The sequence below is a fragment of the Macaca nemestrina genome, chromosome 9 (genome assembly GCF_043159975.1).
Source record: "Macaca nemestrina isolate mMacNem1 chromosome 9, mMacNem.hap1, whole genome shotgun sequence".
Taxonomy (NCBI): Eukaryota; Metazoa; Chordata; class Mammalia; order Primates; family Cercopithecidae; genus Macaca; species Macaca nemestrina.
The window spans coordinates 6,595,401-6,612,747 of NC_092133.1; the positions used below are offsets into that span (position 1 = coordinate 6,595,401).

At 44.2% G+C, this 17,347-nt stretch overlaps 2 protein-coding genes across 6 annotated transcripts in view; one reads left to right on the forward strand and one right to left on the reverse strand.

Moving 5' to 3' along the window:
* INSYN2A (inhibitory synaptic factor 2A) overlaps positions 1-10,023 on the forward strand; it is a 61,073-nt gene extending 51,050 nt beyond the window's left edge. For 2 of the 3 annotated variants that reach the window (XM_011722595.3, XM_011722587.3), the window contains one exon: positions 7,438-10,023. In XM_011722595.3, coding sequence (XP_011720897.1) covers positions 7,438-7,621 — 184 coding nt within the window. In that variant the 3' untranslated portion in view covers positions 7,622-10,023. The remainder of the gene's footprint in view (positions 1-7,437) is intronic. The other variant, XM_024789390.2, reaches the window with a different exon arrangement.
* Positions 1-17,347, reverse strand: part of LOC105470532 (dedicator of cytokinesis 1) — a 546,684-nt gene that overhangs the window by 307,267 nt on the left and 222,070 nt on the right. The window lies entirely within an intron of this gene.

A 17,347-nucleotide genomic window follows, 5' to 3' on the forward strand; every position in this document is an offset into this window, starting at 1 on the left:
GCCCTGCCTTTTCAAGGCAGTTATAACACAGTTTCTGACAAAAGTCGGAAAACTGGCTGCTCTTCGCTGAGGTCAGGAACAGCAGTGTACTGCAGGCTACGTCTAAGAAGGGACTGACCCCTCAGATTATCACGACCCATCTTCCTGGCTTCCTAGGGGGATGGCATAAGATATGCTTCCTAGACACATGGCAGTGCTGTTAGTCATGGGGTGACTTTCCTCGTGGAGAACTTACGATGGGCAGAGGCTTTCCAAATGACTTGGGTCTGCCTCTGCTCCTCGGTGACACTATTTATGGGATGCCAGGTTCTCCAACCCCTGTGCATCTGACCTGCCCTCAGACCCAGGCACCTAGATGAGGCTTAGGCCCCAGAGCCACAGGTGCACTGCAGAGAGTGCCGCAGGTAGGGTGGGCACCTAGGATGAGCTTCAGTCAAGCAAGGCCTCCAGTATGGTCAGGGAAAACATCCAAGATGCATTCAGAAAGCTCAGCTCATCGTCTAACTATCACTTTGGATCCTTTGTAGTAAAATATATAGCTAGGGTATCTGGCTAATGCTCTTTTAAAAAAACTATAATCATAATTGCTTGTTCATAGCATACCAGGAAAAGGGGACAGATCTTATAGTTTGAGTGTCAATATCATGGATGAGCCATTTATTCTGATATTTTAAGCCCTACAGTGATACCATAAACATTGATTGAGGCACCTACTATGTAAAATAGTGGTAAAGGAAGGATACGAAGTTACAGTGAATCATTTCTATGTTTGAAGTGTTGAAAAGCTAGTAACTACAAATCACTGATATTTTAAACTATTAGGATGAGATCCATGCATAATATATATAATATAGGTACATAATATAGGAATAGTATATAACAAAGTATATAGACAGAATAAATAGAATTATACAAATGTATATATTTTAAATGAAAACAGAAAATAGGGCAGCAGCACTTTGCTGAGATTAGAAGTGAGGGGATTTGGTTCAGTTCATCAGTTTATTGCAATTCAACAAACAAATAGAGCAGGTTCGGAGCCGGCACTGCGTTCAATACACTGCGGACAAAAGATGAATTTAAACATGGTCCATCCCTCTGACTTCCCAGACCTGGGGAAAACAGCTGTGATCCCACAGCAGACAGGCTCTCATAGAAACCTGGAGACAATGCTGCCAGAGCGGTAACTCATCCCGGAGGTGTGTGGATGAGGGAGGAAGGAGGGTGGACTTCGTTATTCTAGAAAATCCACAGAAAGAAGGGGTGATGTGTCACCTAGGTTTTCAAGGGTAAGCAGGGATTTGAGAAGGAGTTTGCCAGTCTTCCTAAGGTGACTCTGGTAACTGGAGTGGGAGAGAATACAGACTGAGGGAGACTAAGCTGTTCCGATGGCCAAGGAGAAAACTGCTGGAGTTCTGGACTAGAGCAGCGGAAGGTGGGTGGAAAGGAAGGACAACGGGTGTTTTGAGGGTAAATCCACTCGACCCAGGGATGCAGAGGCAGGAGGAGCAAGTCGAGCTAGATTCCAGGGTCTGCAGTCGTCCGGGGCAGTGAATGGGGGCTGCAGGCTGAGTCTGGAAGGACAGAGATGCAGGCAGGGGGAAAGATCTGGTTCTGGACATGCTGGCTTTCCAGGGCCCTTTAGATATGCACACGGAGATGTGTTCAGAAGAGAACAACAAATATTTGGGGTCCTGGTTCTTATATAGCCTGGAGAGGGGGCCAGGGTCACATCCATAAACCAAGGCCCAGAAAGGACTTGCCTAAATTCACCTCTCATACAAGGGGGAGAGCGAAACCTGGGATTGGGACCCCAACTTTCAGCTTCCTCTGGACAATGCTGGTGTTGCCCATGGCGCTCACATAAAACTGGCCAAGTTGGCACCAACGTCAGTTGACATAAATGGTTGTGCTTTGGGGACATGGCTGGTCCTATCCAAAGCTACACAATAAAAGCCAGCCCATATCCCAGTTCGCCTGCCCTCCTGGGCCTCGGCCTTGTTCCAGGAGACCCCTGTGTGAAGTGGGAGCACATCTCGGCCATCACTTCACAGCCAAGCATACTCAGGTCCCCAAGGTGAGGTGATTTAGCCACAGAGGCAGAGCGTGAGTCAGCGCAGAGCCACAGTTAGTACTGGGGAGACTCCGAGATCTAATTCAAAGAGAATGAAAGGCAGAGGCCTCTGACCTGCTGGCCACCGAGCCACACGGCCCTGTCGAGGCTGGAGACCCCAAAGACTAAGGGTTTTCTTCCCTTTCAGAAAACAAGCAAGCTCCAGGGCACCAGACTGTCCTGCTTTTAACTCTTAACTGATACACACAGGCGACTGGAGAAGGCAACTTTAAAAACGTGTTCCTCTTAAATTCTCTTGAGGATTCAGTGACAGCTTGCTAAAGAAACTGTGGCAGGGCCTGAGTATTTATAGGAGCATGAGACAAACAGAGAATAAGCTGGAGAAGCAAGAAGGATGCCTCTCTGCAAAATCGCATGCGGCAGCGGGGAGAAGTGTTACTACAAAGCCTAGCACAGTCTCTGGGAAGAAAATAAAGCTTGGGTGCAGGCTGGAGAGCAGCCTGAGATGTAGGGCAGATTCTTCTTTCTTTGGAAATGTACAGAATAATCATGTTGTAAGAAAGTTCCCACACTTAAAACTTTCATTTTGAAAAGGGAAAGACCAACCAAGAAATTAAATCTCTCAGTTGCTTTAATCATGCATCACAGGGCGTTGCCAAGAGCACAGCGAGGGCGACACAGCCCCAGGGCACCGAGTGTTTGGGTGGATGATTCCCTTATCTGGAGGGAGAATGGAGGTGCAGGCAGGGAGAGGGCTACAAAGGTAAATCCCTACAGTCCCCAGGGATTCGTGTCTTGTCAACATCCCCAGCCGTCCAGGGATCTTCCCTTCTCACCCAGCGAATTCTGCAGCCTGTGTTCGAGTTGTTTGTAGGACAGAACACCCCGCACAGGTAAGGCTGGCTTGGCTCCAGCTGCTTCACACTCATGCTTTGAATCTCAACAATCAGGACTTTTTCCAGGTTGCCGCTCCTCCCCAGGAGTAAGAATTCCTCATGACAGGGACACTCCCCCGCCCATGCATTACCAACACCAGATCCCTCCAGCAGGAGGCAGCAGCACCACCCTCAGCTTCCGGCCTCCTGAGCTGCTGGAGAGAGGCCTGGGGGGTTTCAGGGGGGCTGTGCAAAGCCACAGCCAGAGTCCTGAGAAACCACAACAAGGTTTGGAGCCCCGGCTTCCCATGTGCCTGTGTGGCTGTAGAATGAGCCGCTGCGCTGGAGCCGCCCTGGGAAAGCAGGTCCACACAGCATGTCTGGAGGCCTGGGACCATGATGGTGCTCAGAACAAACATCGCCCAGAAAACATTGGGCTAGACCTCCACCTTCTATCCACAGAAAAGTGAAAAGGGGATAAAGTGACACTCAGGCTCCCCCTTCACACAGCGACAGTGGCAGCTGGTCACTCACAAGCAGACCCTGCTGGCCACACCCATCCTATCCAAGATCTTACTGTAGAATCCTAGAAGACGGGAAGGAGGGGACCGTGGCATGGGAGCCAGGCTCCAAAAAGATCCTGGAGTGTGTCTTGCAGAAAACGTTTCAGGATCTTCGATAAGTTCTGATAGAATGGAACCAGGCCACAGACTCCATCTGGAGTGGTCCTGACGCTGCCTCCAGGCAGAGCTCTATTTGTTTGTGGCAAGGAAGGGGTCTCATTGTGGGAGGACGCAACTTAATTTTTGGCCAAAATAAAGCAGTCCTGGGCAACTGGGACTAAAAGTGAGGCAGAATTTGCCTCTTTTTTTTTTTTTTCTTCAAGACAGAGTCTCACTTTGTTACCCAGTGTGGAGGCAACCTCCGCCTCCCGAGTAGCTGGGATTCCAGACATGCACCATTACATCCAGCTAAATTTTGTATTTTTAGTAGAGATGGGGTTTCACTATGTCGGCCAGGCTGGTCTCGAACTCCTGATCCAAAGTGACCCGCCGCCCTCGGCCTCCCAAAGTGCCAGGATTACAGGCGTGAGCCACCGTGCCTGGCCAGAATTTGCCTTTTAAGACTCTGTTCTCATTCATTAATTCTAGCAATATTACTTAGGCAACTGCCAGGACCCAGCCCCTGCTGCAGTTGCTGGGAACAGAAAGAGGATGACGGCATGGCATCCCCTGGTTATGGTGCCTGCATTCGAGAAGATGCATTTAGGAAGATGAAGGCAAGTAATATGGGAACAAATAATTATTTGTGGTTAGTGCAAAAACAAATAAGGAAGGATGGATTGGGCAACCTTTCAGAAGGTGGTCAGACAACAAGGAGGTTATGTAGACCTGAGAAACAGTGGGCCAAGGAGTGCCAGCCATGCCAAGAGCCCAGAAAGGCATTTCAGGTGGGGAGAAAGTGATAACCATGAAGTAGGCAGCAGCAGACAAAGATGTAGCCCCAAGTAGGGCAACCAACCCTCCTGCCACCGGTCTGCCAGGCAGCAGGAAGGGAAAGCTGAAGCAAGAGTCACGGGCCCTCCACCAGGCAGGCCCCCAGGTACCATCTGGACAAGCCGCTGGCTCAAATACAGAGGGAGGTCTATGTGCAGGGCAGTCCCAGTGCCCTGGAACATCTAGCAGCAGCTTTTCTCCAAGTCCACTACTCTGACCAGAAGAGCAGGTGTTGCTGCCTTTTGATCCATTTAGCTGTTAAGACTAAAGGGACCTTTGTTTGATGTCAGCCAGTTGGCCAGACTGTTAACCTTCTGATGCTGTCCCCTCCAGTCAGGTTTCTGCTTCAGACTCAACCCAGAGACTCGGTGTGTCAAACTCAACCTAGAGACTTGGTGTGGGTCCCCAAGAAAAGTCCTTGAGCAGGAAGCAGTGTCCAGAACAATGCACATTATTCCTTTGCACCTCTGCACACGTTGCCTGGCTGGTGCACCGGCATCATCCCACATGCAAATCCACTGCAACTCACACGTGACAGATGGGGAGATGGGCTGGGGGGCGGACCTCAGGGTCAACTCGCTGGCCACCACTGCGGGCGTTTCCAAGTGGGCCCTCACAGATTCACAAGTGCCCTCTACCAAGGAACCTGCTTCTGGTTGCAGATTCCCAGGGCAGCGTAATGGGGAGTGCAAACAGGAATCAACTCGACAGATAATCGAGTCATTCTGTTAACAAGAACTCAGATTAGATTATTCTGTGATTACATGGTTCCTTGGTGTGATAAATTGGTTAATAACAGGATTCCCAATGTAGTTGCTTAATGGGAATTCAATAATTACAGGTAGCCAGAATTGTACTGTTAGCCTAGGAGATGCTAGCACCTTCTCTCTTTTTAATAACCCAAAACCAACCTGGGGCTGTCGAAAGGGTTACGATCTGGAGAACACACCTTTGATATTACCGAAGCACTTGGTAGAATTACGCTCCTGTACCTAACATACCATATATTCACAGGTTCGATTGACAGGCTCCTGTTTTCCTTGTTAAATGTCCCAGTTGAAGAGATCCCCAATAGATACCTTTATTACTTAGCTCTTGTTTCCATTATAAGATTAGTGATCAACAGATAATAATGGTACAATAATATTTAAATTGCATCTTATAGTTTAGGAGGCTCGTCCATGGGCATTCTTTGGTGGGGAGAGACTGTTACCACAATTGAGCAATTACGATAGCCAGAGAAGGAACTATTATCTCTCCTTGAAGTGAAAGAATTGAAGCTTAACGAGCCCCCAACTCCCAAACCAGCATCAGGTGGAAGAGGCAGGGCGGAAATCCTATGTCCTTCTAATGCACCACGTCACAGAACTGAGGCCCGAATTTCATTAATGCAGTATAGCCTTAGATTACACTTTCCACAATTGTCCTTAAGAGGGACTACGCCTCCATCATCACATAGTCTGGATTAGCAAGACTTCAATTCATGAGATTTTATTCTACTTCCTATAAATTAGAGCATAACTCAAAGAGGCTCTTTGAAAAAAGGGAAAAGGATAACTTGTTTTGGGAGCAGGAGATTACTAGCCAAAAACTTCTCTGACAATTTTTTTTAAAATTTTTTGAGTAATATTAGAGTCTTTGACAATGAGAAAAAATGGAACAGTGGATTTAAAACGTGAAATGGCCCATTAGATGGGTCTTGAACTTGTTTTAAAACTCCAGATAATATAGCTTGGCTGTTTCTGTCTTTCCCAAATGTCAAAATTTGTCTAGGATTAATGGTTCTCTAAATCAATAGGATTTCATGTTTATAAATGGTTTATGGTTCCACTGGTTATAAAATGTTATGAGCTCATGCATTATCATCAACGCTGAGCCTTTACTGAAATCTACCGACATTTAGTCTGGCATCCAGACCAGACATGGAAGGAGGACAGAACGGAATCCTCCCAAGGCCTGGCCCAGACCACAGAGGTTCCCAAAGAGGGACAGGGCGAGCGGAGAGGGAAGCAAAGCTCCTCAGTGCAGGGATCATCACAGAAAAACGATGCAGGGACCGGGGTTCCTATCCTAATTGCCAAGGGGACCTGTTAAGACTCAAAGTTAGAAGATCAAATGTAGTCCTTTGCAAAGACATGGAGAAAAGAGAGGGCTCTAGACAAGCTGACGACAATTTTCGGAGAAATGCTCTAAGAAATAACATAGTTCAAAAATCATCTTTCACACCATCTTCTAACACAAACATTATCACTGCTGGCAAATGTGCTTCCACATTGGCTCTATGCTTGCACGCCGTGACTTGAGTGATGTGATTTTACTTTTGTGTTGTCGTTACTGAACACACCCCACACTTCTCCCAAATAAACTGTGGTTAGTAATGACGGAGTACCACTCAATGGTGTTGACTCCATGAACACACTGTTCTCCCCAGCGATGGGCACTATGGCCCTTACGAGATTTTCAGACAGATAAGCTTTTGCCAAGGAGAATGTCAGCCAAGGTCATTTCCTTTCAGAATTGTTTTAGGTGGGAGGATCAGAGAAATCTATTTCTCTGATCTTGTGACACACTGCACAGGAACAGACCTTGCGTGCACTTGGTATAGATATACGAAGGTGACCCCCGTCCACTCATACTTTTGGTTTTCTGTTTTACTCCATGAAGCCTAGGTGAACAGACTGTGGACAAACAATGGGGTTATTCATATTTCACATTTTTCATTTCCACAAATACATACACCAACTGTGCACGGTAACACAATGTTAAAGATTCACCGAGAGAAGCAAGTAAGTTATTTTCCAAAGGAAGTGAGCCTACCTGAAATACTTCACGGCAGCACACAGCTGAAACATAGTGTATCGACTTGCTATTATTAAACCATAAAATTACATTATAAACAAACACTGGCCATGCCCAAATTTTGCTGTCACTAAGAGGGATCTTCATATGGAAAAGATCAAATGCTAAATTCTTCACTCTCTCTCTTTTCTAGTGTGGAGCTGGATTTTAAGCAGCAAGAAGACAAACTCCAGCCAGTTCTGAGAAAACTCCACCCTATTGAGGAAACTCAGGTCATACCTTCGCCTTACTCTCAGGAGACTTACTCCTCAACTCCCAAGCAAAAATCCAAAACTGAATCTAAAAAGCACGGAAGATGGAAACTCTGGTTCCTTTAACACTCACGGTGTCTGGAGTCTCGAGGCCGTCTTTAGAACCCACTGGAGTTTAAGTCAACACTTTTCCAAAATGAATAGGATCGAGGGAACTGTGGTGCCCATTCAGGCACCTCCCACTTCTCGCCCTGCGTACCAAAAAGGCCTTTGTACCAACAGATAATTAACAGAATCAAGGTATTCCGTGTCACTCCTTGCCAGCTGTTCTTTGCAGTTCACTGATGTGAGATGTGAAATCTGAAATGAAACTTACATAGTCAAAGATGATAAGTAAAAATTTTCCCCCCACCCCCGATCTGCAAGTAATACATTATCAACCTGCAAGATGGCAGGCTGTCACCCTGTACACAGCTATAACTCATAATTATTTTCAAGCCTTGATTTTCTTTTTAATAATGAGAAGAAAAAGCAAGCCTTATGTTTGCGAAGGACTTCATTTTTATGTTTCATTTTGCAAATAAGCAGGGGGCGAGTGCAATTTTCAGCACATCAAATTCCGGAGAAAGCACAATTTTTTCAAGTGGTCGGAGACCATGAATAATCTCTAAAATGTGACTATATGTATATTTGCCTTCATGTGCTATAGCGCTAAGCCAAGTGACCACATCTCAGTGTCACACTGACACCTCAAAGTTAGCATCCTCTTCATCTTCAGACTTACGACATGTTTACTGCTCATTTTCCAAATGGCCAGCAGCCAGGAGTCCCCCCAAAGTCAGGATATGCCTTTAATCGCTACAAGTAGACAGGGTCAGAGCTATCAGACACGAAGCTTTCTTAGATCTCATTTTTAATCTTTTGGTACCCAAAGGCCAACTGATACATTCTGGCAAGAATCTGAGAACACACATAGAGATACACGATGGATAATCCAACTACCAATGAATCACAGGCATTCTGTGCCATGGCAGACAGTGTTTTTGTGGATCAATCCTCTGAGAAACTGTTAGCCATGGTAAGTGCAGCCAGACATGATATACAATTCATCATGCTTTGTATTAACAGTGGAAGACCTGACCATCTCAAAGAGAAATAGTGTGTTTAGTTTAGCTGCTACCGAGGGACAACATCGCCTACATTTAACCTATTAGTAAGTTGTACTAAACAACATACTTAGGGGAAAGCTGTGAATCAAATGTTTTTAGATATTTTTTAAATCAACAGTAACACTTAGAGTTCTCTCTTGATTACACATTGCAATGTAAATCTTAGTTCCTTTATTTTTTCACTCATTTCTTTGCACCTTGCAAGTATCTTTTTATAGAAATCAAATCCCCTAGTCTATTAATGCCTTTGTCTATCAATTTTTTTGATTTTCACAATAGGAAGTAGGGATCTTACTTTGCCTTTTTTTGGTACAACTTAAATTTTGAATAGTTTGTGAGCATACAGGAAAACCTAGTCTTGAAGTTTCAGTCCAGCAGTTTCACATCTAGCAGAGTGCTGACATGCACACCTCATTGATTAGATGCCAAACACACAGTGGCTGACCTTGGTAAAAGGATCGCACCTGCTTTTATCAGAATGGAGCTACTTCTTGCCATGTATTTTCCTCCTGACTCAATAGCAAATTTGTTTTAGTTCTAAGTGTTTTGATTCTACAAGGACCTAGTGATCAGTAATCAGATCGGACCTTGAAAAAAAATGAAGAGTATATCGTGTAAACATTCTTTGGGGGCCACTCAAACAATACTGCAGTTGTATGCTTTAATTTAAAACACACACGTGCACACACACATCTTTTGCGGAAACACTATATGAGGTTCGAATCCCTGAATATCAGTAAAAGGAAATCAGAAATATTTTTGTGCAAGAACAATGAGGAAGTTGATCCTATAACATGAAGGAAGTGTAATTGTTTCATGTAAACATTTAAAAATGGGTTTCATGTTTTTTATACTGTTTTTAACTAAAGTTATAAAAATGTTTCCAACAAGTTCTCTGTCCTTTTGTTTTAAGAATCCCAACTATCTCAGTAAATTGAAATAAGGGTATTAGCAGTTTTCTAATCAGTAATACAAATCTGTCTAAACAAGAGGACATCCTAGTACACAAAATAATGTCACTGTTTCACACCAGTCTAGACCAAAAAGAAAAAAAAAATTAAAATGTTCAGAGTCAAAAAGGAACTTCTGAAGACAAACTAATTCCTCCCTAAAAATTAAAGTATGTTTAAAACGGAAAAAACTATTGTCAAAATCATTTCATAGTTTAATTGCAACTCGTCACTAACAGATGGTGATTCTTCTCTTGGAAAGATTCAAGTAAAAACTCTGATACAAAAGCAAGGTAAAACGCACAGGGTTCCCTTATGTAGATGTACACATGGCATTGCATATAGAGATTAAATTATTATACTTGTCATTAAGTTCTTTATTAATTTTTAAATAAAAAAATCAAAGATGTTTTATGTGGCTATTAAACTTATTTCATGGCCTCAAAAATTGGGGAACATAAAAGTAATCTAAGAAAAGAATAATAAAGGAAGAATGTTTGGGCCGATAGGCATTTCATTGGTCTGCAGAAGACAAGAGCATCGTAAAGGCTGGGCCTGACCCACCAGCCAGAGCTGGCCTGGCCTGGGGAGGGGAGGGACTGACACATGCCCCCCCATGCACCCTGGCATGGAGTTAGGCCACCAGAAGACATGGTGGCATTTTAGAATGCACACAGGCTCACAGCAGGAGGTGTCTGACGTTTAATTTTTAAATACCCTCAGAAGAGACGGCTAAATACATTGAGTGTTGTCAGAGTAAGCTGTGGCATGTAAATCTTGCCTCCATGGCCCAGGGAAGGTAGCGCCTCTCTAGATCTTCCATCGTGCACATCCCCAGCCTCAAGGGACCAGCGCCTTCTTCCTTTCTTCTTCCCCTCCCTAGTGGGAGATAGGCTGAGCGCCTGCCTCTCCTGCTGACACTAGCCTAATACTAACCCATCTGCACATGTGGGCTGGCACTTGCCTCACCTGGACGGCCTAGGAGAGGAGAGGCCACGACCTTTTTCCCAGTATCTGCAACCACGGAGTCCATGTGCAAGGGAGAAGGCATTGTAGACTGAGACTCAAAGCTCCTGCTACCATCGCATGTTCTTCAGGGAGAAGAAGGGGGTTCCTTTTCTAACATATGCAGAAAGGGAAGGAAGGCCCAATGCACAGCCCAGAGCAGGCAGAGGGAGGGGTCTGTCCCATTCTATAATCATTTCTGAGCCAACTATTGGTGCTGCCTCAAAGGTCCTGTTCTACAGACACCCAGATACAATGAAGGGTGCCCACCACTCAGGTGCCCACCAGTCACTCTACAAGTGTGCAACTCACTTCCAAGAAGCAGAAATCCTGTAGTCCTGCATCTGCTCCTTCGATCTGTGACCCGCCAGCAGAAGATAAATGGGGAGAGGCTCAAAGCATGGGAAAACCTTGCTACCTTGGAAACAACTTAGGTAGTTGGCAGCGTTTCCCATGTACCCTGAGAGGCAGTTACTTATCTACAGCCACAGAGAACTGAGATGTGGCTGGACTATTGGGTGTAAATGGTGTCACAGTCATGGCCCAGCCTCAGGCAGACCAATTCCAACCTACAGTCACAAGGAGGATGACTTGCAACACTGTTTTCCTGGGAGACCACACGGGCATATCAGAACCAAGATACACAACCGTTAATTAAAACTGTGAAGACAGACCATCAAATCATGGCCTTTCCTAGAAGACAGCAAGAAAAGGAAGCAAGAAAGAGGCATGAACTTCTCTATGTCATGATGTTAGTAACACCACGGCCTGTTTAGAAAACCTGTCACTGGTGGACCCATTCCTTGGGAGCATTTTTATTAGCAAGTGAAAGTTGATGTAATTACGAATCAGGGCAGTTTTGCTGGAGCAGTGTCACCTAAAGATCAGAGCAGCTGCTTCCCACACCAGCACGTCGTCTTTGATCTACAGAAACTCTACCACTAGCATATTTGCATGCGCTGCATGTGCAGCCACTTTATTTACTGAAAGTAAACAACTCTGTGGTGCAAAGATCAGAAAGAACATCCATTTCATGAACTGGCATAAAGTCATCATGCTACAGTGGATCCTATACATTCTGGTTAATGACAAGGTCATTTTAAGTTGTGCAAAAATTAACTTAAGGCAGTCTGGTTTTGCAAATACCTTTGTAGTTTGGTATGAATATGTAAGGACTGCAGAGCATATTTTGCCCATTCAATCATGTGGTTTTTACTTCTTCTGCAGTAAACCCATAGCTGGTAACCAACCTTGAAAAAATACCAGGGTCACAGGATTATAAAAAGAAACCTAAAATTGCTGTAGCTGCCCCAAAGAAAAATGAACTTATAAAACCATTGTTGCACACATACATTTTAGGATGATTTTCTGAAAGCAGGCAGGTTTATTAGCAAACAGCACAATTATAGACATTTTTTATGATTATATACAAAAGCCAGACACTGTCTATTTGAAACACATTTTTTTTTTTGCAAATGATTTTAAAATCATTTTTAAAACACATTCATACTTAAACTCTATTACAATGGACATCTCAAAATGAATGCTCATGCATGGAGATATAACATCTTTGTGAAAATATTTGGTTATGAGTCTTGGGAAAAAGGCACTATTCACTGGGAAGCCAATTCTATTATACCATTTTCCAAATGAAGGAGCATGTCAGACCTTTATCAATCACCCAGGCTTAGAGAAAGCACCGGGTTTTCACCAACAGCAAATTCCCCACCCAAGATGCTGTTGTCACAATGAAACACACCCTCCACCATCCCGTCAATGTCCCCCTGAGAGAGTGTTTAGAGTGGAAACAAAATAACTTCCATCACTTGTGTCTAGGGAGTCAGGATGCTCCAGTGGTCACAAGAGTTAAGTGGAAAATCCAGGCAACATCTTCCCCTTCCCTAAGCCCACTTCTGTCAATGTTCAAAGGGAATTTTTCCTTAAAAGAAGCCCACATTTTCATTTTAGTGAATTAGTAATTTCTAATCCCCTCGTGTGTATCCAGGCCACAGAAAAATCTTTAGAAGTCCGTCTCACTCCATTACATTTTTAAAGGACCTATTAACAGAATGTAAATCTGATCATTTGAAAGAAGCAACAGCAGCTCATATCACAGGAGACGGAAATGTAACTCATTTCACCAGCTCTCATCTCAGCCTGGAGTGCTTCTTATTCTAGGAAAAGCACACACCCAGTGGCTGGCCAGCCCACCTGCACAAAACACAAGAGCACCTATCCCAGCCGTGGTCACCTGCTCAGACCCGTGCGTGATGAGGAAAAATGCTGCTTAATGCCGAGGGCTTAGAAAGCTTCTCAAAAAGGAATGCTAAAATAAATCCTGAAGTCTAACTTAATATAAAAGTAAGTATTTCACTCCATGTTTCTACCGCATCAGACTACATCAGAGTAAAGATAAAATGACCTTTTCGTTCTGTGGCAAGGCTATTGCAACACTTCTGTCTCTGGGCATATGCTAAGTATTCACATGGTCTACAGTTCCATAACTGCCAAATGGAGTTGTTTCGGTTTTTCCTTAAGGATGTAATACTTAGGATCATAGCACATTATTATCCTAGGCACGAGATGCATTCCAATCACCCATTTCAAATATAATCAACTAAAGCAAACAATATACAACTGACTGCAAAGTCGAGTTTTTGTAAAATCCCACAGATATAGATAAAAGCCTTATATTGCATATCCCAACTTATCTAATTAAGTGTGAAGTTCCCCAGTTTTCTATTCCTTACATAAATAGGGGGAAGCTGTCAGGGCATAATCACATTCCCAATTAATAACTTATTCCGAAGGAAAGAGGCCACATTTCGAGTACTGTTGTTGACAACATCATGCAATAAATCATTAAGTAAAGTATATCAATTTCAGAGTTCTTTTTAATCACTTTAATTTTAAAAGCTCATTTTCAGTGATTACTTAGAATTTTTAAGCTGATTCATAGTTACATAATTTCTACTATATTTATGCAAAACTGAGTAATACATAAAGACTGGAATCTCTAAGGTATATAATGGAATGGTACAGCCTACCCAAAACAGATCTATGAACTATTTTCTGCTCTTTTTCCACTCTAGAAGGTCCACTGATTAAGGTTTTTGTCCACTTTGTCAGGGATACTTTTTGCCTTGATCGTCCTCTAATCTAAATTCACAGAGCAACAACAATGACTTTAAAAAGTTAATGCACAAATCTACATTTGATGCAAATTGGAAGAGCAAGGGCAGGCATCCTAAACAGGGTAGCATTTCACTCACACTGCTCTGTTGACTCCAGAGAGGGGGGCTCGTGGCTGGCTGGAGATTACAAGGTCCCACTAAACAACTCGAATTTTCAGTGGCGAAGGCCCTTCTTGAAAACATCTTGATGTTGTCATCACTCATTAAATGATTATAGCTTATTCAGAATCTTTTTGAGAGTCCTTCCAAGACAGCTGCGTTTTACAAAAGAACTTCCAAGGATTTTTTTTTACTTCTTTACAGATCTTAGAGATGGTAGAATTGGGAGGAGTCCGTTTAAGACCTCTCGCGTCTTCCCACTTTGAGGCTTCTGTTTGGGAAGGTCAGGGCTGTGGAGGATGGTTCTGGAGGTGGGCAGTTTGCTCTAACTCTTCCATTCCTGGACACTGCTTAGACCCCTATGCCAAATGCTTGATATCAATGTGGCTCCGGATAAGACCAAGCATGGGTCCTCGCTGTCACACCCCCTTCTTAGAACATGCAAGGCTTCTTCCTGAGGAACTCCTCAGGGTTCCTTAGAATACATGGGTTCTTCCAAGCTGGAGCATCCCAAGCCCTTCAGGAAATGGGCACCTAGCTTGTGGTCTGGCCCTTCCAGCAAGGAGATCCTAGAGTTGGACCATGGATACAACATGGTAGACAATAGAAAGGTGCTTATTTCACTGAACAGCTGTCTCCCTAAGCAGGACAGGGATCTAGGAGCAGCTCAGTCCTTTCGATGACTTCTGAAGTGGACCATGGCCATCAGCATCTTGTGCCTGTGTCTTATAGAAGGGACTGACAGCATACACAGGAACCAAATCCAGGCTCAAAACAAGTGCTGCCATGCTAGCTGTGGGATCTTGAACTGTTTCTCATCTGTCTGCAGGGCACTGTGAGAATTAAATGAGAATCTTCCTGTTCATTACATAGTGCCTAGCACGTAAATGCATGCTCAGTGAAGAAGTGCCATTATTACCACCACACTTATCATCATGCCTGAGATAAGAGAAATTTCTCAAAGACATCCTGGACCACATGGTCTGTGAGGAGACACCATTCCCTGCAGGGTCTGTTCTACCCTTTGATGAAGCTGCGAGCACATCTTACAATCTCTCCACATTCCCAGCTTCCCATGAAACTTTATGAGCTTTTTCTCTGCCCTCTTCCCTCCAGTTTAACTGTTGGTCAATGGGCTACAAGCCAAGTGAACACACACCCACCATAAAGACCCTAAATAAGGCTGGGCATGGTGGCTCATGCCTGCAATCCCAGCACTTTGGGAGGCTGAGGCAAGTGGAGCTCTTGAGGCCAGGAGTTCAAGACCAGCCTTGCTAACATGGTGAAACCCCATCTCTACTAAAAAATACAAAAATTATCTGAGTGTGGTGGCATGCACCTGTAATCCCAGCTACTAGGGAGTCTGAGGCACAAGAATCACTTGAACCCAGGAGACAGAGGTTGCAGTGCGTCAAGATTGCACCACTGTACTCCAACCTGCGTGACAGAGTGACACTCTTATTTTGGGAGGGGGAAAAGAAAGACCCTAACTGGAGGCAGGATTGTGCCCCAACTAGACACAGGACCACACCCCTAACCAGAGACTGGACTGTGCCCCTCTGACCAGAGACAGGACCTCCTAATCGGAGAGAGGACCATGACTCACTAACCAGAGACAGTACCATGTTTCCCTAAGCACAGGCAGAATCATGCTCCCCAAAACAGAGACAAAACAGTCTCATGAGACCACCGGCCTCCACTTCCACCCTCTCCCTCACCTGCCACCATCCCGGCATGCCATCATGTCATCCCCAGCCTTTCTAAGTCCGCCAATCCCAAGAGGGTCTTGGCAGAACCACACTTGGTTCAAGTTCAAGCCACACACTGTTTGCTCTACACAACGCCCTTTCCAGTTCCATTCCTGAGACTGTGCAGACTGCGCCTGCAGCACAACCCCAAGAAGACAGGAACGCTGGACCTCAGGGGTCAACGCCGGACATCAGGGATCAACACCGGACCTCAGGGGTCAACAGGTGGCTCCTGGAGTCACCGCAAATCCTTCTCCATGGGCTCAGTGCCCATTCCATATTAATGTGTTCCAAATGTGTTTCAAGACTATGAATGATTATGATGGAGAATAAGAAAAGGCAGGCAAATTTACGTTTATATAATAATGAAAAAGTCTACTGTAAATAAAGCCAATTTACATGGAAACATTTTATTTCCTGAGTCATACATGTTGTAACCCAAACCTAAAAGAGCACACTTTAAAAAGGAAAATCTGAACCTCACACGTGCTGAAGCCCTAAGACACGAACTGTTTTACTGGATGGAAACACACGAAGGCAGCATTTGTCCATCTGAGGGACCTGTCTGTGACTCACACAAAACAGAGTCCTCTGTGGTGACACCAGACATAGAAATGCAAAGGACCCCAGTGCTCCGTTCGGACTATGCTGTCCAAGAAGACACACGTCACCTCCCTGTTCACACCCCAGATGGGCAGGACACATCTAGGAAAGACCAGGGTACCTCCTCTGATGTCAAGTGAAAACTCCAAAAGGACATTTTCTCCTTTCATTTCAAGTTATTTTCTGGAAAAGGATCTACCAAGACGAGTTAAATGATAATGTGTACTAAATATTTTAAACATTATCCAGTCTATCTTTGATGGGCATTCGGGTTGGTTCCAAGTCTTTGCTATTGTAAATAGTGCTGCAATAAACACACGTGTACATGTGTCTGAATAAAGAAAATGTGGCACATATACACCATGGAATACTATGCAGTCATAAAAAAGAAAGAATGAGTTCATGTCCTTTGCAGGGACATGGATGAAGCTGGAAGCCATCATTCTCAGCAAACTAACACAGGACCAGAAAACCAAACACCACATGTTCTCACTCATAAATGGGAGCTGAACAGTGAGAATACATGCACACAGGGAGGCGAACAACACACACAGAGGCCTGTTGGGGGTTGGGGGCAAATGGAGGGAGAGCATTAGGACAAATACCTAATGCATGCGGGCCTTAAAACTTAGATGATGGGCTGAGAGGTGCAGCAAACCACTATGGCATATACATACCTACGTAACAAACCTGTATGTTCTGCACATGTATCCCAGAACTTAGAGTTAAAAAAAAAAAAGAGAGAAGAAATTATAACCTCTTGAACCTCAAAAAAAAAAAAATTAAACAAGACCTACTCATGCATTTTTTGCTGAAGGAAACAAACTTAAGGTAAGGGGGTGGGGAGGACAGCAGTGAACCCTGGGAAAAGGTACCGTGATCAGAAACTTGATGGACTGTCTAATTAGTAAAATATTCTGGAAAAAAAATGAATAGGCTCCTGCCTAATTACTGTTTAAGAGAAACACCTACAATACATGAGTAGACAATAAAATAACTAAGGTGAAGTACCTCAATTACTTTTTAGGGTCCTTCATAAAACTTTATTAATGGCACCTTAAATGTAAACACTACGGAGAAACTG